The 23,655-nt window shown below is 41.9% G+C and overlaps 1 protein-coding gene across 1 annotated transcript; it reads left to right on the forward strand.

Annotated features, from left to right (window-relative positions):
- Positions 1-1,439: 1,439 nt before the first annotated feature.
- Positions 1,440-22,365, forward strand: RUBCNL (rubicon like autophagy enhancer; the record flags this gene model as incomplete). Its single annotated transcript, XM_079547646.1, has 15 exons — positions 1,440-1,508; positions 3,999-4,107; positions 6,192-6,863; positions 11,997-12,082; positions 14,624-14,831; positions 15,474-15,578; positions 16,328-16,370; positions 16,755-16,887; positions 17,161-17,303; positions 17,934-17,998; positions 19,121-19,359; positions 20,105-20,166; positions 21,437-21,590; positions 21,716-21,806; positions 22,253-22,365. 15 exons carry the CDS (start codon positions 1,440-1,442, stop codon positions 22,363-22,365), a joined length of 2,292 nt encoding a protein of 763 aa, XP_079403772.1.
- Between the last annotated feature and the right edge of the window lie 1,290 nt (positions 22,366-23,655).

A 23,655-nucleotide genomic window follows, 5' to 3' on the forward strand; every position in this document is an offset into this window, starting at 1 on the left:
TCAAGGTTGGATAAACCACTAAGATCATCTAGTCCAACCATCAGCCCATCACCACCATGCCCACTAACCATGTTACTCAAGGTGACGTTTGCCCTTTTCCAGCTGATTTTTGCCAGGTTTCAATAAGAAATCTAGTAGAACTAGGAGTACGTCTGTAGCTTTTTCCTTACTAACTGCTCTTCCCTGCCTGGAAGTGGACTGAAAAGCAGCATTTATTTTTATACATAATGGTATGAAATTACCATTTTATAGCTGGGAATTTGAAATACGCAGCACTGCGTAACACAAAGACCAAGTTCAGACAACAGCTGTGCAGCCTGGCCAGCAGTGAAACCTATGTTTACACAATCTGAATCCACTGCACTGTTTGCTGGCCAAGTCAAAATCTGTGCCTGAATCATGCCACTACAACATAAAAAGGCCGGCAGTGACTCCAGCGCTTCTGGAAGCTCACATTTTCAGCTGCAGCTCTGTTTTGCATTTTGCTTGGTGCTTCTAGTTATTCCTGTATGGCACAATCTGGACTCTGTGTCCTTTCTACTTCCTCATGCTTTGCCATTTCCTAAGCTCCTGTGCATGGTTTTCACTTTTTTTTTTTTTTTTTAATTTATTTTTTTTATGGGCAATCAGCAATTTCTGAGATCCCCAAAGAGAGCTCAGCTTTGTTTCCAGCCTAAACTGGCGACTAGGCGCTGCAGTTTGCTAGCTTTGAGCCTCCTAAGACTCAGCGCCTGGCAGATGCCTCGACCCTTTTGCAACACAAAAGGATAACTATCTTTCTCAGCAACCTATCAGGTGCGATAAACTCTCCCCCCCCCAGAGGTGTGAGGGGTGTCCCGCTGCCTGCATCCCTCATCCCTCCTCAGCCAGCACTCATTCACACCCCATTGACATCTCTTCACATTCAGGGCAATGTTTTGGGTTGTTTGTTTTTATTTTTCCCCCAAATCGTGCAGCAGGACCGGCATTCAGACAGCAGGGAGCTGAATTGGTGCTGCCGGCTGCTCTGTCTGCGGGAGGAAGAGCTGCGGCCGGCAGACCGCTTCCTTTCATTCACCGCGATCTCACTGACAGGGATTTGTTTTATTTCGCTTCATTTTCTCTTTTATTTCGGTCAACCTCGGCAACGACTCGGAAACAAACAAAAACAAACAACCCGAAGGCAACAAGATTTATTTCCCCCTATTTTTCCACAGGTTTGCTTCCCTTCGTCCTCAGCACCCCGCCGGGCACGGAGGCGGGCATTCCGCCTTCAGCGCCGCCCCCTCTCCCGCGTCCCTCCCGCCTTCCGAAGGCCGGGAGGCGGCAGCGGCAGTGCGGGCTGCCCCGGCGGGCTGAGCTGCCCGGAGCTGCGGCGGTAGGTGGGGAGCGGGGCCTGGAGGGGGGTCGGGGGGCCGCCCGACCTCAGCGCCCCGTTGCTTCGGGGTACGGCGACAACGATGAACGTGTCCCCGTCGTGTCTGTCCATGCAGTGGCTGGGAGCATTCAGGCAGCGCGGCTCCGGAAAGGTGAGGAGGAGAGGCTGCGGTGGGGCTTCATCCCCAGCGTGGCTTTCGGCTGGGCTGAATACCGAGGTTTTAAAAGCAGGGCTGAATTCTAACGCGTTTCCGATATTGAGGAGGTGGGGGGAAAAGCCCGACTGCTTTATGTTATGGAGAATGTGGTTTACTACGTGCAGCTCTGTTGGCTTGTTTTTTTCGGAGTGTTCCTCAATTACTTGTTGCTGTTTGGTAGTTCAGTAGAAAGAGCTTTTTCTGTGGCATAGCTGGAGTCGCAGCATCCTGGAAGAAAATGGCAATCTTTGATCAGTATTCTCAGAACGCCGGTTGCTTGTGATGTGAGCTAAGAGATGGGAGGGCTTCGTTTTGTTTTTCGGAGATAAAATCTTGAAACTCGGCAGTTCATGCCTGCCCATAATATCTGTGTGTTCAGTCTGGTGTCACAGAACCACTTAGCTGCTGGCTTTACAATCTGACCGGGTGAAAAAGTGTGGTTTATTTTTAAAAAATTCTGTATTTTTTTTTTTCATTACTATTATTATTTTCAAACGAGTTCCTATAAGAACCATACAATGGTTTGGGTTGGAAAGGACCTCAGGGAGCATCGAGTTCTAACCTCCCTGTCACAGGCAGGGCTGCCAGCTGCTAGACCAAGTACTAAACCAGGCTACCCAGGGCCCCATCCAGCCTGGCCTTAACCCAGGAACGGGGCATCCACAGCATCTCTGGGCAGCCTGTTCCAGCACCTCACCATTCTCTCAGTAAAAAACTTACCCCGATCTAAATTTCCCCTCTTTTAGCTTAAAACCATTCCCCCTTGTCCTATCGCTGTCTACCCATGTAAAAAGTTGATTTCTCTCGTGTTTATCAACTCCCTTTAAATACTGGAAGGCAATATTGGAAGAAGTATTTTATCAAGTGTTATCAGTAATATATGTGTAAAGTTTGCTTGCACAATGTTTTGTCTCTTTTAGAAAGGGAGAAATAAAGGCCCAATCAGATACCAAACAGAATATTTTTCTAAGTGCTGACACTGAATATTTGCAATTCAGCATGCTTGCTCTGAAGTGTTATTCTTCTGTTGAAAGGGAAATGCTTTGCGGTTTGTAGTTTGGAAACTTCTGCTTTCCATGAGTCTGAGGGTATCTGGGCTAAATCTGACATCTAGATCACCTCACTGTCCCACAGGACCATGAAAAAGGAAACGTGGGCAGGTAGAGGGCAGCTACCCTTCTTGTTCCTTTCCCTTTGTATGGGATCACAGTGATCCTATATGTGGTCCTTTAGACGCTTCTGCATGGAGACATCTAACTGTGATACAGTATGTTCTTCAGAACCAGGCATTCTCAGGGTCGGATTGGATCAGAATGGGACCCTGGACAGCTTGATCTAGTCGCTGGCTGCCCTGCCCACAGCAGGGGATTGGAACTGGATGGGCTTTAAGGTCCCTTCCAACCTTAGCCATTCTATGAAGGAAGGAGAGGTTAATGCATGACCCTTACTAGGAATTTGCAGTTTTAAGCAGGAGACCTGTTGCTTTGATGGTGCAGGTTACCTTGCTTCCTTATGGAAGTATTTTAGTGTATCTTACTTCCCTCAGTACCTGTGCTAAACTGCTTGCCCTGATTCAGCTCATGCTGGTTTGTCAGTATGATTAAATCTGAAGATTGAAATGGAAAATTGAAAATGCCATGACCACACAAAGCGAGGCGCTTATCTGCTATAAATCTGCTCAATCAGTTTGAATGTGTTCAAAATTTTTTGCCAGCTTAAACTGGCCTGCAGTATGCTGGGTCAAGTATTATCCTGATGTGTCATTTGCTTTGTGCAACCACCTTGCTGACGTCAACTCCGTATGATAACGGTATAACAAATTAGGCCACCATGGGTGTGTGAGCACGTTTGATGTCAATTGATACTGCTGGGTGATCAGACAGCCTGGAGGTCAGGGCTTCATATACAGGCCTTTCCTTCCAGCTATTCACTGCAGCTCCTTGAACTCCAGGTAGTGGTAATTTCTTCCAAGAAAAAAATAGAAATAAAACAGGTGAGAGAAGAAAGAAGTTTTTCTCTTTAGAGACTTGGTCTTATTTTTCTATCTTGTTATTTTGTAATTATTTAGAACTCTAGGCTTCACAGAATGGTCCAGGTTGGAAGAGACCTCAAGGATCACAAATGTTCAGCTATCCCCTCCCCTTTCCTCCCTCCCCCCCAAGAGCAAAGCCACCAACCTCCACATTTAATACTAGATCAGGATGCCGAGGGCCCCATCCAACCTGGCCTTCAGGCTTGGGCACTGAAAATCACCTGCCTTGCGAAGTAATGTGCAAAATACAGAGTTAAGATGCCAGTGGTCTTTATGCAGAGCATGCACTTGGTAAGACTGCCAGACAAGCAGTGGCCTTAGCACAGCTCCTTGTCCCCTGATGGTGGGGCTGAGGTGTCACTACTGGATTACTGCTGTCCTATAACCAAATTTTCTGTGTGTTCTTGTCCTAGTTAAGTGATGAAAGCCTAAAGGCGGATTTTACAGAGTCGGCGTTTTCTTCAAATCTCTCAGTGAGGATTAGCTGTCTTGCTCCAACACCTCAAATTTCAGTTCTCTCAGGTATGCTAATTCATTCCAAGATGCCTCCTAGGGAACTTGACTGGTATTTGTAGTGCTGGTAAAAGCTGTTGATCTTGGTGTGAGCTAAACAACTACAGTCTTGTTGGAGAAAGAACACTGCTAATTGGCTTTTAACATGGAACAACATCAAAGTGCATTGTACAGCTTGGAAGGAGTCATTTCTTAGGTTTTTGTATTACCATAATTACGCACATGACTATGAGTTACAAAATTGAGATATTTTTAATTGGAACCAAGCTATTTCTGGAAGTAACTTAAGATGTGTTGCTGGTGTTTTCTGGTCTGTTTTTTTTCCTCCAGGCTTGACAGCGCAGAAACCTGTATTACATTTTAAAAATCTGCTTTTCCTTGAATCACCTAAGAACATGTATTTAACAGATAAAGTCAGCACAGTAGTACGATTTCTTTTCTGTGATGCTGGGGAGTGAATAGGAAGGCTGTCAGGATGGCCTTTGTAGTAGGAGAGCAGAGCAGAATTGGAGACAGTGTAGATAGACTAAGTGTTGTGTCTTGCACAGAAAATAAGTTTTCAGCTCAGGTTACAGTATTCCTGTACAATTGAAACCTCTGATAGTTATCAAAATTATATTTTTTTCCTTAAAAGATCAAAATATACTTGTTTAAAAATCAGCTAGGTTTCATTTTCCCATTCCTGCTCTTCAACTATACCATGGCTGGCTGTGTTGTCAAAGTGCTTCTAGCATGGTCTACTTTGTAAATGCAGTCAACAAAAAATGCTGTTTTGCTGCTATTTTTACAAGAGCTTTGTTCCTAGTGGCTGATCTCAACCAGTGTTAAAGCATGGCTTCACAAGGACAAGGAGCTCCCATAGCACAGCTTGAACATGATGTTCCTAATAGTTAATTTTTTCAGTTTCTTTCTTGAGGAGGGGTTGCTGTTTGTGGACTTGCTTTTCCAGACTGCATGTTTTGTTTTGGATCCCTTCATCACTAAACTTTCTTATCTAAGGAGCAGTTTGAGCGCACGCTGGTTTCCAGGGGAGTTATTCATGGGGAGGTTTGTTGTTTTCCATTGAGATATGCCCAAGGAGAACAACGTCTGGGCAAAGTCTGCAGTCTGCAAGCTTTACTGCTTTTTTCACTAGTGGAGTTTGACATTCCTTGTGGTCCTAACTAACAACTCTTTGCCCTGGAAATGAATCCCTTTGATTGTACCTATTCTTAGAATTTTACAACAGCCTTATCTTCCCCAAAGGAGACAGTTGTTAGCTTTGTCGTGGTGTGGTTGATAGTTTCTTCTGAAGAGCACAGGCTTTGTGTCTAATCTCTCCGTTCCGAGATGATGGCAGTTCCTATGGAGCTTTTTGTGGAAGGTGTAGGATTCAGGTTTGGTTTATTCTTGAATATCTACTGATAGCAGCGCACCCTCCTATATCACACTTCTGTTGCCACTCAACACAGCTTTCCAGTTTTTTTGTTAATCTCCAGTTTTGCAGTAGTCACGTAGGGCCATTGCACGCAAAGGCATTCCTATGAGCTCACTGTGACAGAACTGATTTCCTGTAAATGTTGCCACTTCTGCGTAATGGACTGAAGGTTACTTTAGCCTTTTTGATGGAGGAGTGTCTGACTAAACTGAAACATGCAAGCACGTGACCTTTTATTACTAGCTGTGTGTGTCTTGTCATTGTACTGATTCTGCATGTGTCTTGCTGTAATGTGACTTTCTGTTTACTGGCAATAGAACCAAACCATGAAAACAGTCTGTAGCAGGGCTGTAAGTTACCTATCTGTACCTCATCGAGGCTTGCAGAGCTAGATGTTTCTGAGCATGCTGACAATTGGCCACCATTAAAGACTTAACTGATGTTTGGCTAGAAGAAGCATTCTTTGCTGTTGGTTTATGACTTGGCCTTATCAATGATAGAATTGCTTCCTGGTTGCATAAAGCGAAATCCTTCTTGAAGCAGGACGCAGTGGTTTGTGTATTCAGTTCTTCCCTTTCTTCTTACTCCTGAAAATAACGTGCATTTTATTCATGTTGTAAATTAACTTCTTTTTATTATCATCCCCTAACTATCTTTCTCTTCTTTGTTTAAACAGATGAATACTCCAGGCCAGCTGTAATTGGACATGCTGGAAATTTGGCATCATACCCAGATAGCGCTGAAGCTATCAAAGACATTTTGGTGTCTGTTCTAAGCGCATCTGGTCTGAAGCCCTCCCTGCTGTCAGAGCACACCAGCATGCAGGGAGCTGAGCACCCTGACAGCGACCTGGAGCGATGGGAGGAAAGCAGCGATGGGGAGAACGATGACGACACTGACAGTGATTCTGCACATCACAGCACTGCCTGCACACAAACAGATGTTAGGTTTACACGGCACCGAGCCTGCTGGGACAATACAAACTGTGATTCCTCTGGACCTGCCCTGGATACTTTCTTTCATCCATGTTATTCTGACAAGGATCCTGCTACTTCCTCCCTGAATGGTTTCACTCTTTCAGACACATCCCCTTTGAAGCGAGACTGCTTTACGCAAGTGACGTTAACGGGTGGCACTGTCACTTCAGCTGTTGTGCATCCTGAAAAAGAATGCCCGAATATTTTCTCTGAACAAGACTTGGCTTTAACAAGGCTTCCTCCGGATTCAACTGTTAGTAAGCCAACAAATCTATTTAAATACCCTGCTGCTTCAGAGCCTGCAAAAGTCAGCAATGCTGACAGCAGTTCTCCCAGTACGTCTTCCCAGTTGGAGCCATTCAGTCAAACAGGTAACTTTACATTTCATAGGTCTCTTACAGTTTTGAGATCTCTGTGCTAGGAATGGAAAGATGATGTGAATGTATGCAGCTCAGAAAGCAAATGGTATCCTGGGCTCCATTGGAAGAGGAGTGGGCAACAGGAACAGGAAGGTCATTGTCCCTCCCTACTCTGCTCTTGTGAGGACCCATGTGGAGTACTGTGTCCAGGTCTGGAGACCCCAGTACAAGAAAAACAGGGAGCTGTTGGAGAGGGTCCAGGGGAGAGCCACAAAGATGATCATGGGGCTGGAGCACCTCCCCTATGAAGACAGGCTGAGGGAGCTGGGCTTGTTCAGCCTGGAGAAAAGAAGGTTGCAGCATGACCTCATTGCAGCCTTTCAGTACCTAAAGGGAGCCTACAAACAGAACAGGAATCAACTCTTTGAAAGGGTAGATAACAGCGGGACAAGGGGAAATGGTTTTAAGTTGAGGGAGGGAAGATTTAGGTTGGATGTCAGGGGGAAGTTCTTTGCTATGAGAGTGGCGAGGTGCTGGAACAGGCTGCCCAGAGAGGTTGTGGATGCCCCGTCCCTGGAGGTGTTCAAAGCCAGGTTGGATGGGGCCCTGGGCAGCCTGGTCTGGTATTAAATGTGGAGGTTGGTGCCCTGTGTGTGGCAGGGGGGTTGGAGATTCATGATCCTTGAGGTCCCTTCCAACCCTGGGTATTCTGTGATTCTGTAAATGAAACTGAAATCGGCCCTGCTTACGGTGAATGCTAATGTTGTCATTCAAAATAGGGGGGAGGAAAGAAAGAGGAAGCTTCAAAATGAAGGAGGCATTAAAACAAGAGGCATTCTGGTTTGCAGTACTGCCTGTTGACACAGAAATGCTACTTTGGTATGCAGTCTCCAGTATCATTGATCTGTGATGAGTATAGAACATCCCATGGATGAGACTTCCAATTGCTTCATCATTTCTTTTTTACTGCTTTTCTTCTGAAAGCAGATAGCAAATCTGCAGATCTTAGTGTGGACAGCCTCTGTGGTGCATCTTCCTGTGTTTGACATGAACTAGAAGACAGGCAGTTCTTCCATTCTGATTTTGCTTATTTTATTTTTTTGAAGGGAAGGAATTAATGTCTGGTGGTTGGTGACCCTGCATACGGCAGGAGGGTTGAAACTCAATGATAGTTGTGATCCTTTTTAACCCAGGCCATTCTATGATGCTATGAACATCCATTCTTGGTTTGACTATGGGACTTGTGCAGAAACTGGACTATTTTCACTCCTCTTCCCTTTCTCAATTGCACCAGCTGTCTCAAAACCTCTCCAGACCCAGATCAGATTCTCTCTACTCCTTACCAGTCCATATGGATGTCTGTTCTGCAGACTGATGGCTGCTAATGAATTGTGTTCTCAGGAACTCTTTCTGTTCCTGCAGTGTCACGGAACTCAACTTCACTAGATGCTGAATCCCAGAAGGATGGTGCAACTGAAACCTGGTTATTATTTTTTTTCTGCTGGAAAGAGGAAAAACCTTTGTGTTCTATTAAATTCTATTTATTATAGATAAATATCTATAAATATATATATATAATTAATTCTATTTATATTAATTATATAATTATATTATATATTATATCAATAATATAATATATATTATATATAATATATATAATATATATATTATATAATATATAAAATAATATAAATAATATAATAATATAAAAATATTATAAATAATAATAATATAATAATAATTAATAATATTATAAAATAAAAATAAAAAATAAAATAATATAAAATAATATTATAATAATATATTAATTCTATTAAAAAGCAAAGGCCTGGTGGTGACTTTCTGTTAAGCTCTGTTACCAAGGTCTGATGCTTCCTAGCTGTTTGCTGAAGGCACCTCTCAGGACTCGAGCTGGCAGTGATGCCTCAAATTCCCCTCTGCAGGAATGGGAGCCTTTAATAGTCGGAGCTTTGCCATCTGACACAGGCTGTTGTCAACAGTCAGGACAGCGGAGATGCTGGTTGTTTGCTTCCGTTGGGTATTTTGTTTGCTGACCCAGGCACAAAGTGTTTGAAGCATGCCAGGTAGAAGCAGGGGGAAGGAAACCACACCCCGTGCTGGGAGCTGGGTTCAGCCAGTCATGCTGTTTTCTGGAGCTCAGTCTGGGAAACAGCCAAGGCTCCAAATGTCATCAGGGACCACAGGGCACGTGTATGAGAGTAAGTTGCGTGTGACTCAGGTTTTTGGCACAGGTGGGATGTGTCACAGGTTTCTGTTGGGTCAGTCATGCTCCTGCTTCTGTGCAGAGGGAATATAGGAACACAGCAGACAGGTGGCTGAAGAAGCGTGACATTAGTTTACTAACATATAATCCACAATGCTGTGCAATAAGGCAGGCTCTGCATCAGTCCTAGGCTTCTGTTCAGTACAGATTTCATCTTTCACTATTGCTTCTGGCTGTTTAAATCACTTCTGGGTTTTCCAGAATGGGGGTATAGAGATTGTGAAGTGTGATGTGGTTTAATTTTTTTTTTTTCCTTTTATGATAGTCAGGACTATGAGGACAGGAAAAAGAATGGCAAACTGAAAAAGAAGTGCTTAATTTGAGGGCAGGAATGTCACAAAAGGCACCTGCTGTTGGCCTTTTTGATTGTTTTTTTGAAGGTGGTGGATTCTCACTTTTGTTTCTTATTGGAGAACAGGTGAGGGATACTCAAGAAAATGATTTAAATCAGCATAAATATTTTTTTTTCAGTGGGATTTAACAAGGCAGCTCCTTCTGCTGATCCTGTAGGACTCCTGCTAAGACTTGTCCCATTTTCACACTTTTAAGGGCTGTTATGCAGTGGCCCCATGAGACCTTCTGGAAAGGCTTCCTGGTGCTAATGGGGAGTGTGTGACAGATTTGTTGAGGCTGCTGTGTCACAGGCATTTCAGGAGACTTGTTCCTGCATTTAATCATTGGGTATGCCAAGGTCATTTCCTTCTGTGGCTGTAAGCACTCCTACAACCTTAGCAGCCTCCAGGCATTAGATGGTGCTCAGGGACAGAAGGCAACCACGTTACTTTGAATCAGACCCAGAGTGAATCCTGATGTTGGATGCACTGGAATCCTTCCCTGTAGACTCTCCGTGCTGCTGGAATACAGAGCTGGCACAGAGCTCTCTCCCCATGCCTTTGTCTGAGAAGGAGCTTTGCCTTGCACGATTTCTGTGCTGCTCACTTAGTTGTTTCATGAGTCCAGAGGTCTGCTGCAATTCTCTATGACATCCTCCATTTGGCACACAGCTTCTTGGACAGAGAATAAAACATTTCACAGTAGTAATTGTTCAGTTAAGTGTCATAGTACAACTTGATTCAGTGTTGAATGTGGTTCTGGGCAGCCTGGTCTGGTGGTTGGTGACCCTGCACGTAGCAGGGGGGTTGAAACTAGATACTAGATGATCATTGTGGTCCTTTTCAACCCAGGCCATTCTTTGATTCTATGAAAACCTGTCTGTAGTGATGTATTTTGTGTTTTAAGTGCTTTTACAAAATATGCATTCCTTAGTATGGGTCTTTATCCAGTTTTCTGCCTGCTCTTACAGTTCTCATCCCAACTACATTTGCCTCAGCATGGACATGGCATCCTCCTCTATAGAGAAATGAGGGAAGCAGAGTAATTTCTACTGGTAAATCTTCTGAGGAAAACATAAATGTCATTATGACTCCTGTTGAGATTCCCTATTCTTTTAGATTTTTGTCTGTCCCTGGAACCTTTTTTGTCTGCTTTTTTAGATCTTGTTGAAAATTCATTCTCACAGCTTCTTCATTTCTCTGAAGCAGGAAAAAACCAAAACCCTGTAACTCTTAATTTTACCCTTGCTTACATTCCTGGGCAGCTTTAGTAACATGTGACATGCTGGAGCTCTTCCATGGTTTCGGAGAGACCCGTGTGTTCCCTTTTTTCCCCCTGTGTCTGTGTGGCACCAGTCGTCATGCAGTACAGAACTGCATTTTCATACAAAACAGAAGTAAATTGTATTTTAGATTGTGAAACCAGAATTGTTTTTCTGCTTTACACTCTTGAAAGGTGGAAGAGGGGTGAATAACATAAGCAAGAGAGAAAGCTCCATTAGATTTCACAATTATACGTAAATCATAAGTAAAGATAAAATTTTTCTGTTTCCTTGTTTCTGCTTGTTTTTAAGTAGGAGAATGTTTCTTATTATAGCTGATAAGAACATTTTAACAAGGGTTTTATCAAACTGTAGGGTCTTTAGCCCTCAGGTACTTCTTTTCCAGAAATATGAACACAGAATAGGTATGGCAATAACCTGATTAGGTGTTGAGTTTGCTTCAGTGATTAAAACTGTTCTGAAGAATCAGATCATCAGCCCCTCCATTATTTCCTTTTGTCCCTCCTTAGTGCATACAGCTTCAGGAAATAAATATAATGTTCATCACCATTTTAGCAAGTTTGATATGCCGTCTGTGAGTGATTTGAATATAAAACATTAAGGTATGACTTGACACCCTCAATGTTTTGGGAAAGAAGATTGTGACTACATTCATTTATACATAAAGCAGTCCTTGTTACATTGTAAGTCTGCAGATGGAGATATGCTTACTTTTAGGGAATGGTGGGAAGTTCTAAATGGTAAGAGATCAGGTTTTTTTCATAGAATCACAGAATGGCCTGGGTTGAAAAGAACCACAATGCTCATCCAGTTTCAACCCCCTGCTATGTGCAGGTTGCCAACCAGCAGACCAGGCTGCCCAGAGCCACATCCAGCCTGGCCTTGAATGCCTGCAGGGATGGGGCATCCACAGCCTCCTTGGGCAACCTGTTCCAGTGTGTATGAAAAACTTCCTCCTAATATCTAACCTAAACCTCCCCTGTCTCACTTTAAAACCATTCCCCCTTGTCCTATCACTGTCCACCCTTGTAATCAGCCATTCCCTCTCCTGTTTTATATGCTCCCTTCAAGTACTCAAGAGCATATCCTTCAAGGAAGGATATGGTAACATAAAGACAGAATTTCCCCCAAACTGCTGTAGTTGCACAAGACCAGCAATGATTGAATGAGTGCTGTAAGTCTGGACAAAGATTCATCAGATATTGGTGACTTATTATTACTAATAGAGTTCTTGTTATACCCGCAGGTTCTGCTTCCCTTTTGAACATAAGTGCAGTACCCTTGAATCGTACGTTGCAGGACATCTTTGTGCTTCCAGAAGATGTGGAGAAGGTGAGAACAGCAAAAATATATTCTAATAATGATATTTTCCATTTTTATAGGGATGAAACCACATGACATAAGGCATTTCTCACTAACTGCTGTCAGTTGCTTTCGCCTCTGTGGAGACTATACTGTCTGGTTGAGTTTAGTTATCAGAAAGTTCTTTTTTTCCTAATCTTTACACATTCTGTGTTTTCTTCCTCCCCATTGTGAGTCAACCTACAGACCTAAAATGCCCGTATCTTCATTTGGTTTATCATAATTAAATTTTCTCCATTATTTTAAGATAATAGATGTATTTTAGAACTTTTTGTTCCGTCGTTTTCACGGAATCACTGAAGGATTGAGGTTGGAAGTGGCCTCTGGAGGTCATCTGCACTGACCTACCTGCTTAGGAAGGGCCAAGAAATATAGAATCATAGTCATCCAGGTTGGAAAAGGCCTCTAAGATCAGCCAGTCCAACCATCCACCTAGCACCAATATGTTTTCCTAATGAAATTCCACAGGGTCGAGGTTGATTTACCCTTCTGTAACTTTAGAGTAACTATACTAGAGCATGTCACAGTGAATTTTTTGGAGCCACATGCATATGGGTGGGATTTACACATGGTTTTACTGTCAGGAGGTGGGAAGAGCCCATTTTCTCTTCTTTCCTTATGAAGAGCATGAGTGATTCCTATAAAAGAATAATAAAATGAGTAATGTGCACTGTAACTGCAACATCTGCAGCAGTTTAAGCTTGGCAGCCCAATTGAACCTATAAACAAGGATAAAGATGACAAGATAGTGCTGTAGCACTTAACTCTGTGTGGTAAATAAATTCCTGATCTTTTCCAAAAATTGGAAATGGGAAACACTGGAGAAGAGAGGATAGTGTGTACAATTAACTGTAGTGTAATTACAGTAATTCTAGTTGTAGCCTAGAAAAGTTGATTTTCCTGGACAATAGAAATGTATTTAATCCCATGTCCTGGGCCCAAGAAATAATCTTTGTGTTCAGCATGGGTTTTACTGGAATGGTAAGTTCTGCATTTGATTTGAAGCTCTCAGAGTCCCTAAGGTGCATTTAAAGGAGAGAAGGTAAAAGAAAAAAAAACAAACAAATGAAAAATAGGCTTGTGACCTAGCTTTACATGTTGCTTTTTGCAAAAAGGTACTTCAGAAGGGAGGTGGTATATTTCTCTACCTGCAGTGTGGGTACCAACGCCAAAATAATTTGCTCTGTCACCAGGAGGCAAGGGAGTAGATTTAAAAACCCACTAAGGCACACAGATTGTCAGAAGTCTGAGTGTTGTAGTCCTGTGCCAGACTTGGGCTAGATGATGTAGGAAAACATCCCACTGTGATGTGAGTGGGAGGGAAGAGAAATGAGAAGCTGAGCTCCTTCCCAAGGTGACAGACCCTAGCAGCAGGCAGAGCTGAAAGCTGATAGTCCTGCTGTGTATAGGAGCACCAGAGTCTGTATTGCTTCACAATTGCTCTCAGATAAACTCCTAACTGCTTCTGTCAGCAGGACGTGCTGGTATGCTGTGCTCTTCCACTAGCCTGGGGTTAACCAATGTGTGCAGCAGCTTTTGGTTCTTCACAACAGCCTCTTTTCTTCCTAAAAGGAAGAAGTGCATTCATTGCCATTTCCTTTGTTAATGGCATGTCCTGAGATTCACTGGAAGTTGACTCTGGAGAACTAAGCAAGCGATATTAATCAGCACTAGGTGAAAGATGGAAGTTTCTTTACACCTACAGAGACTTCTGAGATTAATGTGGACAAGAAGAAAGAATTTGGCTCTGGACAATAAGAATGCAATGGAGAGGTCTGCTGTGCTCTATAAGATTTTTAAGTGCCAGTGCCTTTCTTCATGCTTGTAGGAGTTGACATGAATGCTGACTCAAGTGGTACAATTCCCTGATCTTAAGTCACTCCAAGAAAACTTGAATTATTCTGCACTCAGAATCTCTCCCTTTAGGTACTGCCATGAGAGCTGAGAGGTTTAATTTTGAACAGTGCAAGTACACACAGTAGAGGGGAGAGAGGGAGGGTATGCTGAGCTTCCACACCACCCATCAGATCTGGGAACCTGCAGTCTGTTTTATAGCCTATCCCTTCTGGCCTCATGCACGTTAGCATGCGTGCAAAACTGCATGTACTCAATTGGCAGTAGTGCCATGACTTGAAATTAAATCCTGTTAAATACACTGCATGGATTAATGTTTGCATATTAAAAAATGCAGTGTAACTAGAAGCCCAAAAATGCATACGTATTAATCAGTTAGGCATGTAATCAAGTTTCTTTTTATCTAAAGATGGGCAAGATAAAAGTAAATTGTGTATTTTAATCAAGGCTGAGACAATTATCTGGGCAGTTGCCTTTTGAGTATTGTCTCCAAATTGCCCTTGGGGTGGTTTTTTTGAGTGTGTGAATGAAAGGTGAAAGGGCTGTGTGTTTTCATTTCTTGAATAGGAAAAGCATGTGGAAAATGACACGTTTAATGTTCCCTTAAGTGAATACTGAATATACAGCACACTATGAGTGTTCCTATCTTGTGTCCAGGAGAACGCCCACTTCTTTGTTGCGGATATGATTATAGCATCTCTGGAAAAGATGAAATGTAATATCCTAAACCAGCAAGCAGAGTTGTGGGGTATGGATGAAGCGAGTGGGTCAGATGGCAGCTATCACACTGATTCAGAGTTATCTTCTTATCCTGGAGAAAAGAAGTCTGATTCTTCTGTTGCCTCCACAGACAGCGGTTATGAAGGCAAGTTACTTCGTCTATAATGCAACCTTTTCTGACAGCCATTGCTGTTTATTCTTGTGCAAGAAAATACCAAATGAACATGGGCATTGCTTGCAACCACATGCCCTTGCCAGCTTTTTTGAGTCACTCAGTACTTAAATCCTCATTTGCAGGATTTGAAGGATAGCTCTTTCCTTCTATGCTGAATTCTGCAGTTTGCAGATCAGGCCATGCAATTGATTTGAGTGAAATTGCCCTGAGTATTCATGTATGTTTAGTTTGAGGCAAATTAATAAGTGTTCCTGGCACTGTAATGCTCGTGTCAGCACATGCATTTTTAAGTAGATGTAAATCTCTTGAGTAATACAAGACTTAGGGGTGTAACTTAAGTCTAAATGACAGCTTCTAGGGAAAATGAATGGTGTGCACTTGAAGAGGCTGCTGTTAAAACTTTTATTTTAGTTTCAAGAAGCTTCTCCCTAAGAAACCAGGAAACATGCTATGTGACAAGCTCCCAAGAATCCACTCCATGCATCTATAAGTTGTTCTGCAAATAGATGCTGTGTGCTAAAGTTTAGGGAAGCAAAGAAAAGCTGTGTGTGTAATTGCAACTACTCTGTAGATGTTGGATAGCTTTATTGGTGCCTTCTTTGTTCTGGGCAGGCTGTGCCCTGCTGATGGGCAGCTCCTCAGTACATCTACCTCTGCATCATGAGGCTACTGGACTTCCTTGCCACAGTGACTCAGAGGATGAATATGTCATTATTGGTAAGACTTTAATTGCAAAAACAGCTTTATTGTTCAACTGAGTATGTTGCATCACTTGGAAAATTTATTGACTTAGTAAGTGCAGAGATTGAATGGCAAAATGGAAGGAGCTGTGTAGGTGTGAGTCTTGGTAGAAAACATGCAGAAACCCCTGAGTGGTGCAGGATTTCCTTTCTATAAATGAAATGTCTTTGATTACAGCTGTGCTTAAAGCAAATTAATTTGGGTGAGCAAATGTGAAATGTGATGTAGCAGTATCATTTGGGAGAATTTAGGACAGTATGTTATCAGTTTAACTAGAAAATGATTAGGTTTTAGGCAGCTCTACCTCTGATCTTGCACTAGAGCAGACTATCACTGTGCCTTTAATTGACAGTGTTCTGCTCTTCTTCAGGGAACCCAATATTTCTCTGCTTGCCTTCTGGTTTTTACATATACAGAAATATGAACCCTTACAAGCAGCCTGGGCAATGTTGAACTTCCATCTTCCATCTCCTGTTAACAGATTATTATTATTTTTATTTATGTCATAGCTCTGCAGAAGATCAGGCTCCTTGTGCCTTTTTTACAACCTTAGGTTATTTCCCACATCTAATAAGGGTGCTGTAAAGATGAATGTATTTGACACCTGTATTAAAACAGAAGATAGATATAAAACATAGATATAAAACAGAAGATAGATATAAAAAGCTGAGTAACAGAAGCTTTGTTTCATGGATAATTTGATAATGTTTTCTCCTTTACCACAGAACTTGAACACCTTGAAAATCTGTCTGTGACCTCAAATGAAAGGTAATGCTTTGTGTTTCAATGTAATAGCCCTTGCCATTTTAGCCCGGTGCAGTGGCACTACCTTTTCTGCTGGGCCTGGTGACTCTTCAGGATGGGTTAGGGAAAGGTGTGGGAGTGGAAAGTTAGGTACTCACCAAGAAAGAGGAAGGAATGCTGCTTGACAGCAATGTTTCTGTGGTACTTGGCTTCATAGAGCATTCATCAGGTCCTGGAGTCTTGCTGGAGGGTGGTGTCTGTGGCTCTTCGAGGGCCTGGGTGTATCAAAGCAAGGGAATAGGAATGAAGGGATGGGAGACAGCTCTTCAGGGATGCAGAAGAGGCAGTGGAGTCATGCAGCAGTGTCATGCTGCCATTTTTTCACTGTCTTTATTGCTTAACTTTCAGATCGTCCTTTGAACCAGGCAGCAATTCTGCTGAAGCAACAGCTCAGGAATTGTGCAGAGCTTTCAGAAAACACTGGTTGCAAACAGAATCTGCAGTGCAACTGTCTGGGTGCCTGAGCTCATCTAAACAGAAAGTGAGTCTGAGCTGAGAACAGCGGGCTCTTTATTCGGTTCCCCAAGTAATTATCTCACTGCAGTTCTCTCACTGCAGTTCTCTCCCTGTTATGGGTAGTGGGAAGCCCTTCTCTTGGGATTGATGTGAAGGAATGTAAGTGTGAGGATTGCATGCAGGTCAAAACCAAAGTTTAAAATCCTGAAGTATAAAGGGAGAAGACTTCTGTCATTTAACGTATGTCTGGGTATGAACATATGGCTGTTCATCTTCATGAGTTTGTTTTACCCAATAGTCTGTGAAAGAAGAGATTCCAAGAGAGCTTGAGTCCAGTTTGAATCTGGCTGAAGAAATAAAGCTGCTGTCCAAATTAAGAGAATCTTCTGGCTGGTCCCCACCAAGATCTCAGATTATATTTAGCATTCACCCTTCAGTCAAGTAAGTCTAATTAAGTGAGTACTGTCAGTATAGCAATGGAAGCTTGTCTAAAACATGCTGAAATTAACGGAAGGATGGGTGATTTAAAAGAAGCTAAGATTAGAGCTATTGCATGGATGGCATAGCTTTCTGCAGTGTCTGTCAACAGCTTTGGAAAGCAGATGGCATATGTTTCCCCTCTGTTGGCACACCTTGATTAACACAATGTGGGCACTTTTACATGAAGGGTATGCAGTACACAGTCCTGTGGGGAGGGGCTAAGGGGTTGAGGTGATTCAGTCTGGAGAAGAGAAGGCTTAGAGGGGACCTCATTGTTGCCTACAACTCCCTGGAAAGGTGATTATGGTGAGGTAGGGTTCAGCCTCTGTTCCCAGGTAACAGTGGTAGGATGAGAGGTGATGGCCTCAAGTTGTACTGGGGGGCATTCAGGTTGGGTATTAGGAAGAATTTCTTCTCAGAAAGAGTGGTGAGGCTTTGGCACAGGCTGCCCAGGGAGGTGGTAAAGTCACTGTCCCTGGAGGTGTTCAGAGAAAGATTCACTGTCCAGGAAAACTGTCTTGCAGGTTGAGGAAAATGATAATAAAACTGCATTTCATAGTAGAAGGTGTAACCATTTATCTCTGTATGCAGGAGAGATGCAGTGGTTGCTGCCCAAAACTTTACGTGTGTTGGTTGTGGAACCCCAATAGAAAGCAGTAAGTATTATCACAAGATAAAAGAAAAAAATAATATTTGTAAGTGATAATCAAGCTATAATATTTATAAAAATAGATATAGCACAGTTGTAAAATCTGTCAGAGATAGAAGGAAAATCTCACTGCTGGCTGTGCCTACAATAAAAGGGGCAGTATAGCCCACTGCTCAGAATTTGTTATTGTGGACAGAATACAATACTTGATACTTGAAGTCCTTGTGAGGCATAGTTAAAATTAGTGACAGTCAACAACAAAACAGGAAAAGCTACAAACAATTAAGCCTTCAGGCTGGAAAATACTATTTCTGCAATTTACAAGAGTTTCTTTCAATAATTCTTTCTCTCTTTTCAACTTACACATTTCCAGAAGTCTCTAAAAGCAAGCTGTTGAAACGTGTAGCTTTGTTCTTTTGGGCATTTTTGATTGTTTGTTTTTGGGTTGTTTTTTTTTTTTTCTTTTAATCTTGATCACAAAATCCTACTTGTCTGAGGAGTATTTGTGGTACTTTGTGAGAACTGCTTGACAGCATGGTGATTTTCAGGTCTGGTAACCAGTTCTTATGTAAGAAATCTTTGAAATTGCTTTCAGGACCACTTGGAAGGGTCTGGGTCAGTTGACAAAGCAGCATTTGTGGTGGTCTGTAAAGTATGAAGAATCTGTGATGGCACATGAACTTGAGCAAGCATGAGATGCTGAGAGAGCTAGGAAAAAAAAAAATAAACACTTATTACAGAAATGTAACACCAAGATCAGTATGTTTTTCTGCTCAGTGGAAATATTTTGCTGCTCTTTTTTTTTTCTTTTGAATTTGTGTTTTTTGGTGGTGTTTGTGTTTTGTTGGGTGAAATAACAGTGGAGTCTCTAAGACTTCATGGCGATGAATACAGTAAGTTCTGTTTGATAGATGTTGAAATGAGGAAAACCTTTCTTGTAATGCAAAACACGAACCACGTGAATGTGTTTTCCACAATAACAACTCCTCCACTTTGAGAATAAATAAATACAAGGAAATTCCTTGCCCTTCACTCCATTAGATATGAGCTATTGAGACAGAATGAGCATACAGACAAAAGGTACGTCCCCCAAATATTCACAGTGTCATTGCTATCTATTTTCCTGCAGAATACATCAGGAGACTCCGCTATTGCGACTACCTGGGGAAATACTTTTGTGACTGTTGCCACAGTTACGCTCAGTCTGCAATTCCTGCTCGAATACTCATGAAGTGGGACTTCAAGAAATATTATGTATGCAATTTCTCCAAACACCTCCTGGACAGCATCTGGCAGCAACCAATTTTCAATGTGTCGTCTATCAACAAAGCCCTCTATACAAAATCTAAGGAAATGGACAGAGTGAGGGTAAGTGGTGCGGATTTTCTTTTGTTTTTAAAGTTGTGGATCTGAGACTTTTTGGGAAGAGCTCTGCAGAGCTGGTTGTCCTTTGCTGTGTGTGGGGGAAGGAGGCTGAGTTGTGTTTTCTGCACTGACGCTTGTCTCATCTCCACTTTTGGGACTCGTCCTCTCTACCCACAGATACTGAGGGAGCAGGGAGAAGTTTCCAGTCTGTGCCAGAAGTTTCATTTCTCCCCATCTTTGGGAGGCATTTCCTTAATCGATTTCAGTTCACTGAATAGCTGGGCTTCTGCAGTAAATAATTGCTTCTGCTTGGCAGTTGGCTGTTGGAGAGCTCCGGAAGTTTTGAATGACTCCATAATTTTATGAGCCATTTGAAAAACACCCTTGACTCATCTGAAGGTTGTACTTCGTACAAGGAGGGCTGCTTTGCAGAAATTCCAAGCTGCCTTCTTGTCTGAAGAGACTGATGCTTGTTTTTACATGGGTTTGGATCTGGCACCTTGGTGAGCTGATGCAGAGCAATTGGCACTACCAAGAATTGTTTCTCTTGTCAGTGAATAAAAGTAGGCTCAGCATTCCTTGTGCCTTCATGCATTAGAAAATCCACTTGTTAAATTTTGTGCTGAGTGTGAAATTCCTTCTTTCTAATTACGAATGATATACTGATGAGTTCCTGACTGTTTTTTCTTACTTATAAGTTATACTCTTTCATTTACAAATTGTTTTGTTTCTTCTTTTCGTCTCGTAGGAGGCACAAGAACAGCTTTTTCATTTAAAGAAGCTTTTGAAAACCTGCAGGTTTGGTGAAAGGTACAGGCCATGATCATGCATGAAAAATAGCTTATAAAACATACATACATATGATAGTCGTAGAGTCGTCTTCTCTAGAGACATTTGAGTGCAATTTTTAATGAGCTAATCTGATAATCAGAGAAAAATCTGATAACAGAACTTCCTTTCCTCTGTTGCACTGCAAATGTTGAGTGAAGAGCAACTTTTAAGTGGTAGCTTTCTGTTTCTCAGAAATCCTGAGACATTTAGTTGTGCAAGTTGAGTGATTTTTGCTAGGTATGTATTTTTGTTCCTGCTTTGTATGTCTTTGCTTGTCACTGGCTCCTAAAAGGCCAGATATTATCTTCCTCTCTGAGATTGTTTGTCATATTGAAAAACCAACAAGCAAAAAAGCGAGATCAGTACATGTTTAAAGATTCCTTCTAGAAATCTGTCATATGCTCAGTTCAGTTTGTTGTATCCAAACGTTAAAATGAAAGTAGTAATCCAATGTAAGAAATGCTGGAATATGAGAAGGCGTAAAGCTCATCTTGCTTATTGCTGCAACTTAAAGATATTTGGTGTACGCCTTCCCAAACTAAGGGCATGAACAGTGGTTAGACACGTGAATGATGAAATCACCACAGAATTGCTGACATCTTTAAAAACAGCCATGAGCAAAATAAGCTTTAAAAGTAAGTTTTGTTATCGCTTCAAGATAGATTTTTTTTTAAGAGAATCATCAGTTGTGTGTTGTTCATCAAAATGAAATAGATATTTTAATGTCTTTTTTTTGCACAACTTTGTGATTATGGAAATAAGCATTAAGATCTTCACTGCACCTTCTGTATTGGCCATATGTGGGACATTTTAAAAGTAATAGTTGTATTTTCAGTGTTCATGTTCCTAGCACAAGTGCAGATCACCTAATAGCGATCTGCGCTGTATAAAAACCCTCATTAGCAAACAAAAAGTAAATAAGCCAGGTTTATTGCACTGGATATGGTGTGGGATTTTACGTGCTGAAGGAGGACAGATTCCTTTATACATTATTTGAAGATTTCTGGGATAACTGCATATTGCTGTGTGCCTAACGAATGCACACTTAAAATAGACATTTTATTCTAAGTCCCAAACCCTCAGTTTTTGTTAATGCGATCTAGGACTGGGAGGGGAGGAGGTAATATTTAGCAGGGATCTGCTTTGTGTGATCCCTGAGTGTCTGGAGAAGTGAAAGAGGCTTATTCTGAAAATATACTTGAAAGTCATCTTTTATCACTTGATGTGGATTTTTTGGTTTTCTTTGCAGTGTACTGAAAGAATTTGAACGGGTCCCCAGCCATCTGACAGAGGAGCTGCATCTCTTCTCATTGGATGATCTGGTGAAGATCAAACGAGGGCAGTTACTGTCCCTTCTTAAAGAAATTCTGAAGAGCTCCACCTCTCATGTTGATGGCTGTGAGGTAAAAAAGAGTTGGTCCTCTTGGGTCCTTGGTGTGAGGAATAACCCTGTTGACATTCCCAAGTATTTATTTTTTTTCTTGGATTAAACTTAAAAAGTAAACCAACTTTCTTCCCACTCTTGTAGCTCTGTCAAGCAAAGGGATTCATCTGTGAATTCTGTCAGAGCGCAGATCTGCTCTTTGCATATCAGATTTCCAAATGCAAGAGGTGCACAGGTATGTTCCAAAGCAAACACTTTTCCTCCTTCCTCGTGTAAAGCTGTTCCAACTGTTATTGTGGGAAAGGACTGAGAACTTGCATGTGTATTTGAAAACCATGGATAGTGTGCATATTTGGAACCAGCCTGTAGTAGTTGTCTTGGACCAGGAATTTCAGAGAGTGAAAACTGGGACTTGCCTGATCATCATTACAGCTGCAGGGGGAAGTTGGATCAGTGCTGTCCTGCTGCTATATCACATTTCGCCAACTTTCATTGTAAATCCTGGGAATCTTACCAAAACATTTCATCGTAGTTGTTACAGTGGTTATTGTTGCCCTGGTTTTATGCTGCTTCTGTTTACTTTTACACTTGGGTGAACTAGGCAGGACATTCTTAAAGGAATGCAGCTACTGATTCTTTTTTTTTTCCCCTGAATGTTAAACTGCTTGTGTTTATAAACAGAATGCAAAGCATGCTTTCACAAGGCCTGTTTCAAGGCTGGAGGCTGCCCCAAGTGTCTGCGGATCGCAGCTCGGAGGACGCTTTCAGAAACTCCATCATCGGTGCCTCTGTGAAACTGGATTCCTCTGATGATTGCTCAAAGCCAAGTCTTCAGGTGCATGACTAAGAATTGAATAATGTTGTTTTAGACATTACTATTTTTAATGCGTGTTTCCTTTAGGGGAAAAAAAGAAAGGAAAAAAAAAAAAAGAGAAGGCCTTTAATATCATCATTCTTAAAAACTCTCCCTAAAGGAGTTTCATCTTTACTGGTGACAGAAAGACTGGATGTTAATTCTGGGAGCAGCATTTTCGTGCTGTTTTGTTCTTATATGTAAGATTTTTAATATTGTATTTTTGCCATGTGAAAATGATTCTTCTCTGTAATTATGCAAATAATGTATGTATAGATAGTAAACAAGTCTTGGAAATCCTTACCTGTGTCAGATTTTGGAAATAGAAAATGTGGTAAAATATGAAGTCATTTTCTTGTAAGATCTTACAGTACAAAAAGCTTGTCTGCAATCTTTACGTAGAAGCTGATCTGAAGTTCTCTTCTGGCAAACGCTTGATGTGAACTGTGGATTGTAAGTTTGTCTTTTAAACTGATTTACAACAGCTTGAGGTGGGTTTACATCTGCTGGCTGCCAGACACCCACCCAACTGCTCTGTCATTCCCTCTTCTCAACAAAACAGAAAGAGGAAGTAAGATGGGAAAGCTCATGGGCCAAGTTAAAGACAGGCAGATCCTTTAACAATATCACAGTCAAAACAGACTGAACTTGGATAAAATCAATTTTATGTATTGCCAATTAAAAATTGAGTTGGAGGGTGAGAAACAAAGATGACAATACCAACTTCTCCCCTTCCCCTCATTTTTCCCTTAACATTACTCTTCATTCCAAATGCTTCTCTTTTTTTCCTCTCATCCTAAGCAGTGCAAGGGAATAGGGGTGCTGGTCATGCCATAACACCAGAAAACTGCTGCTCCTTCCTCCTCACACTTTCCCCTGCCATGGGATACAATTCTTCACAAACTGCTCCAACAGTGGGGCTTTCTCACAGACTGCAGTTCTTCAGGATAAGCCTGTGTCTGCCTGGCTCATCATAGGCCATACCCACTGTCTCCACCACAGTCCTGCCCAGAGAAGCCTCAGCTCCTGCAAGCACATACTTAAAGCTGTGCTCTCTCCACCAGGATGCTCTTAGTATTTTGAATTTGTCATTTTCATTTTGTATTTTATTCTTCCTCTCCCTGCCTTCTGGCTCCAGTATTTTGTAAGGAAAAGGACAGCTGTCTGTAACCAGGCTCTTTTTAAGTCCACCTCCACGCTAGAACTCAAAGTATGCAGAAGTAGTGATCTT

Source organism: Tetrao urogallus, assembly GCF_951394365.1.
Source record: "Tetrao urogallus genome assembly, chromosome: 1".
Taxonomy (NCBI): domain Eukaryota; kingdom Metazoa; phylum Chordata; class Aves; order Galliformes; family Phasianidae; genus Tetrao; species Tetrao urogallus.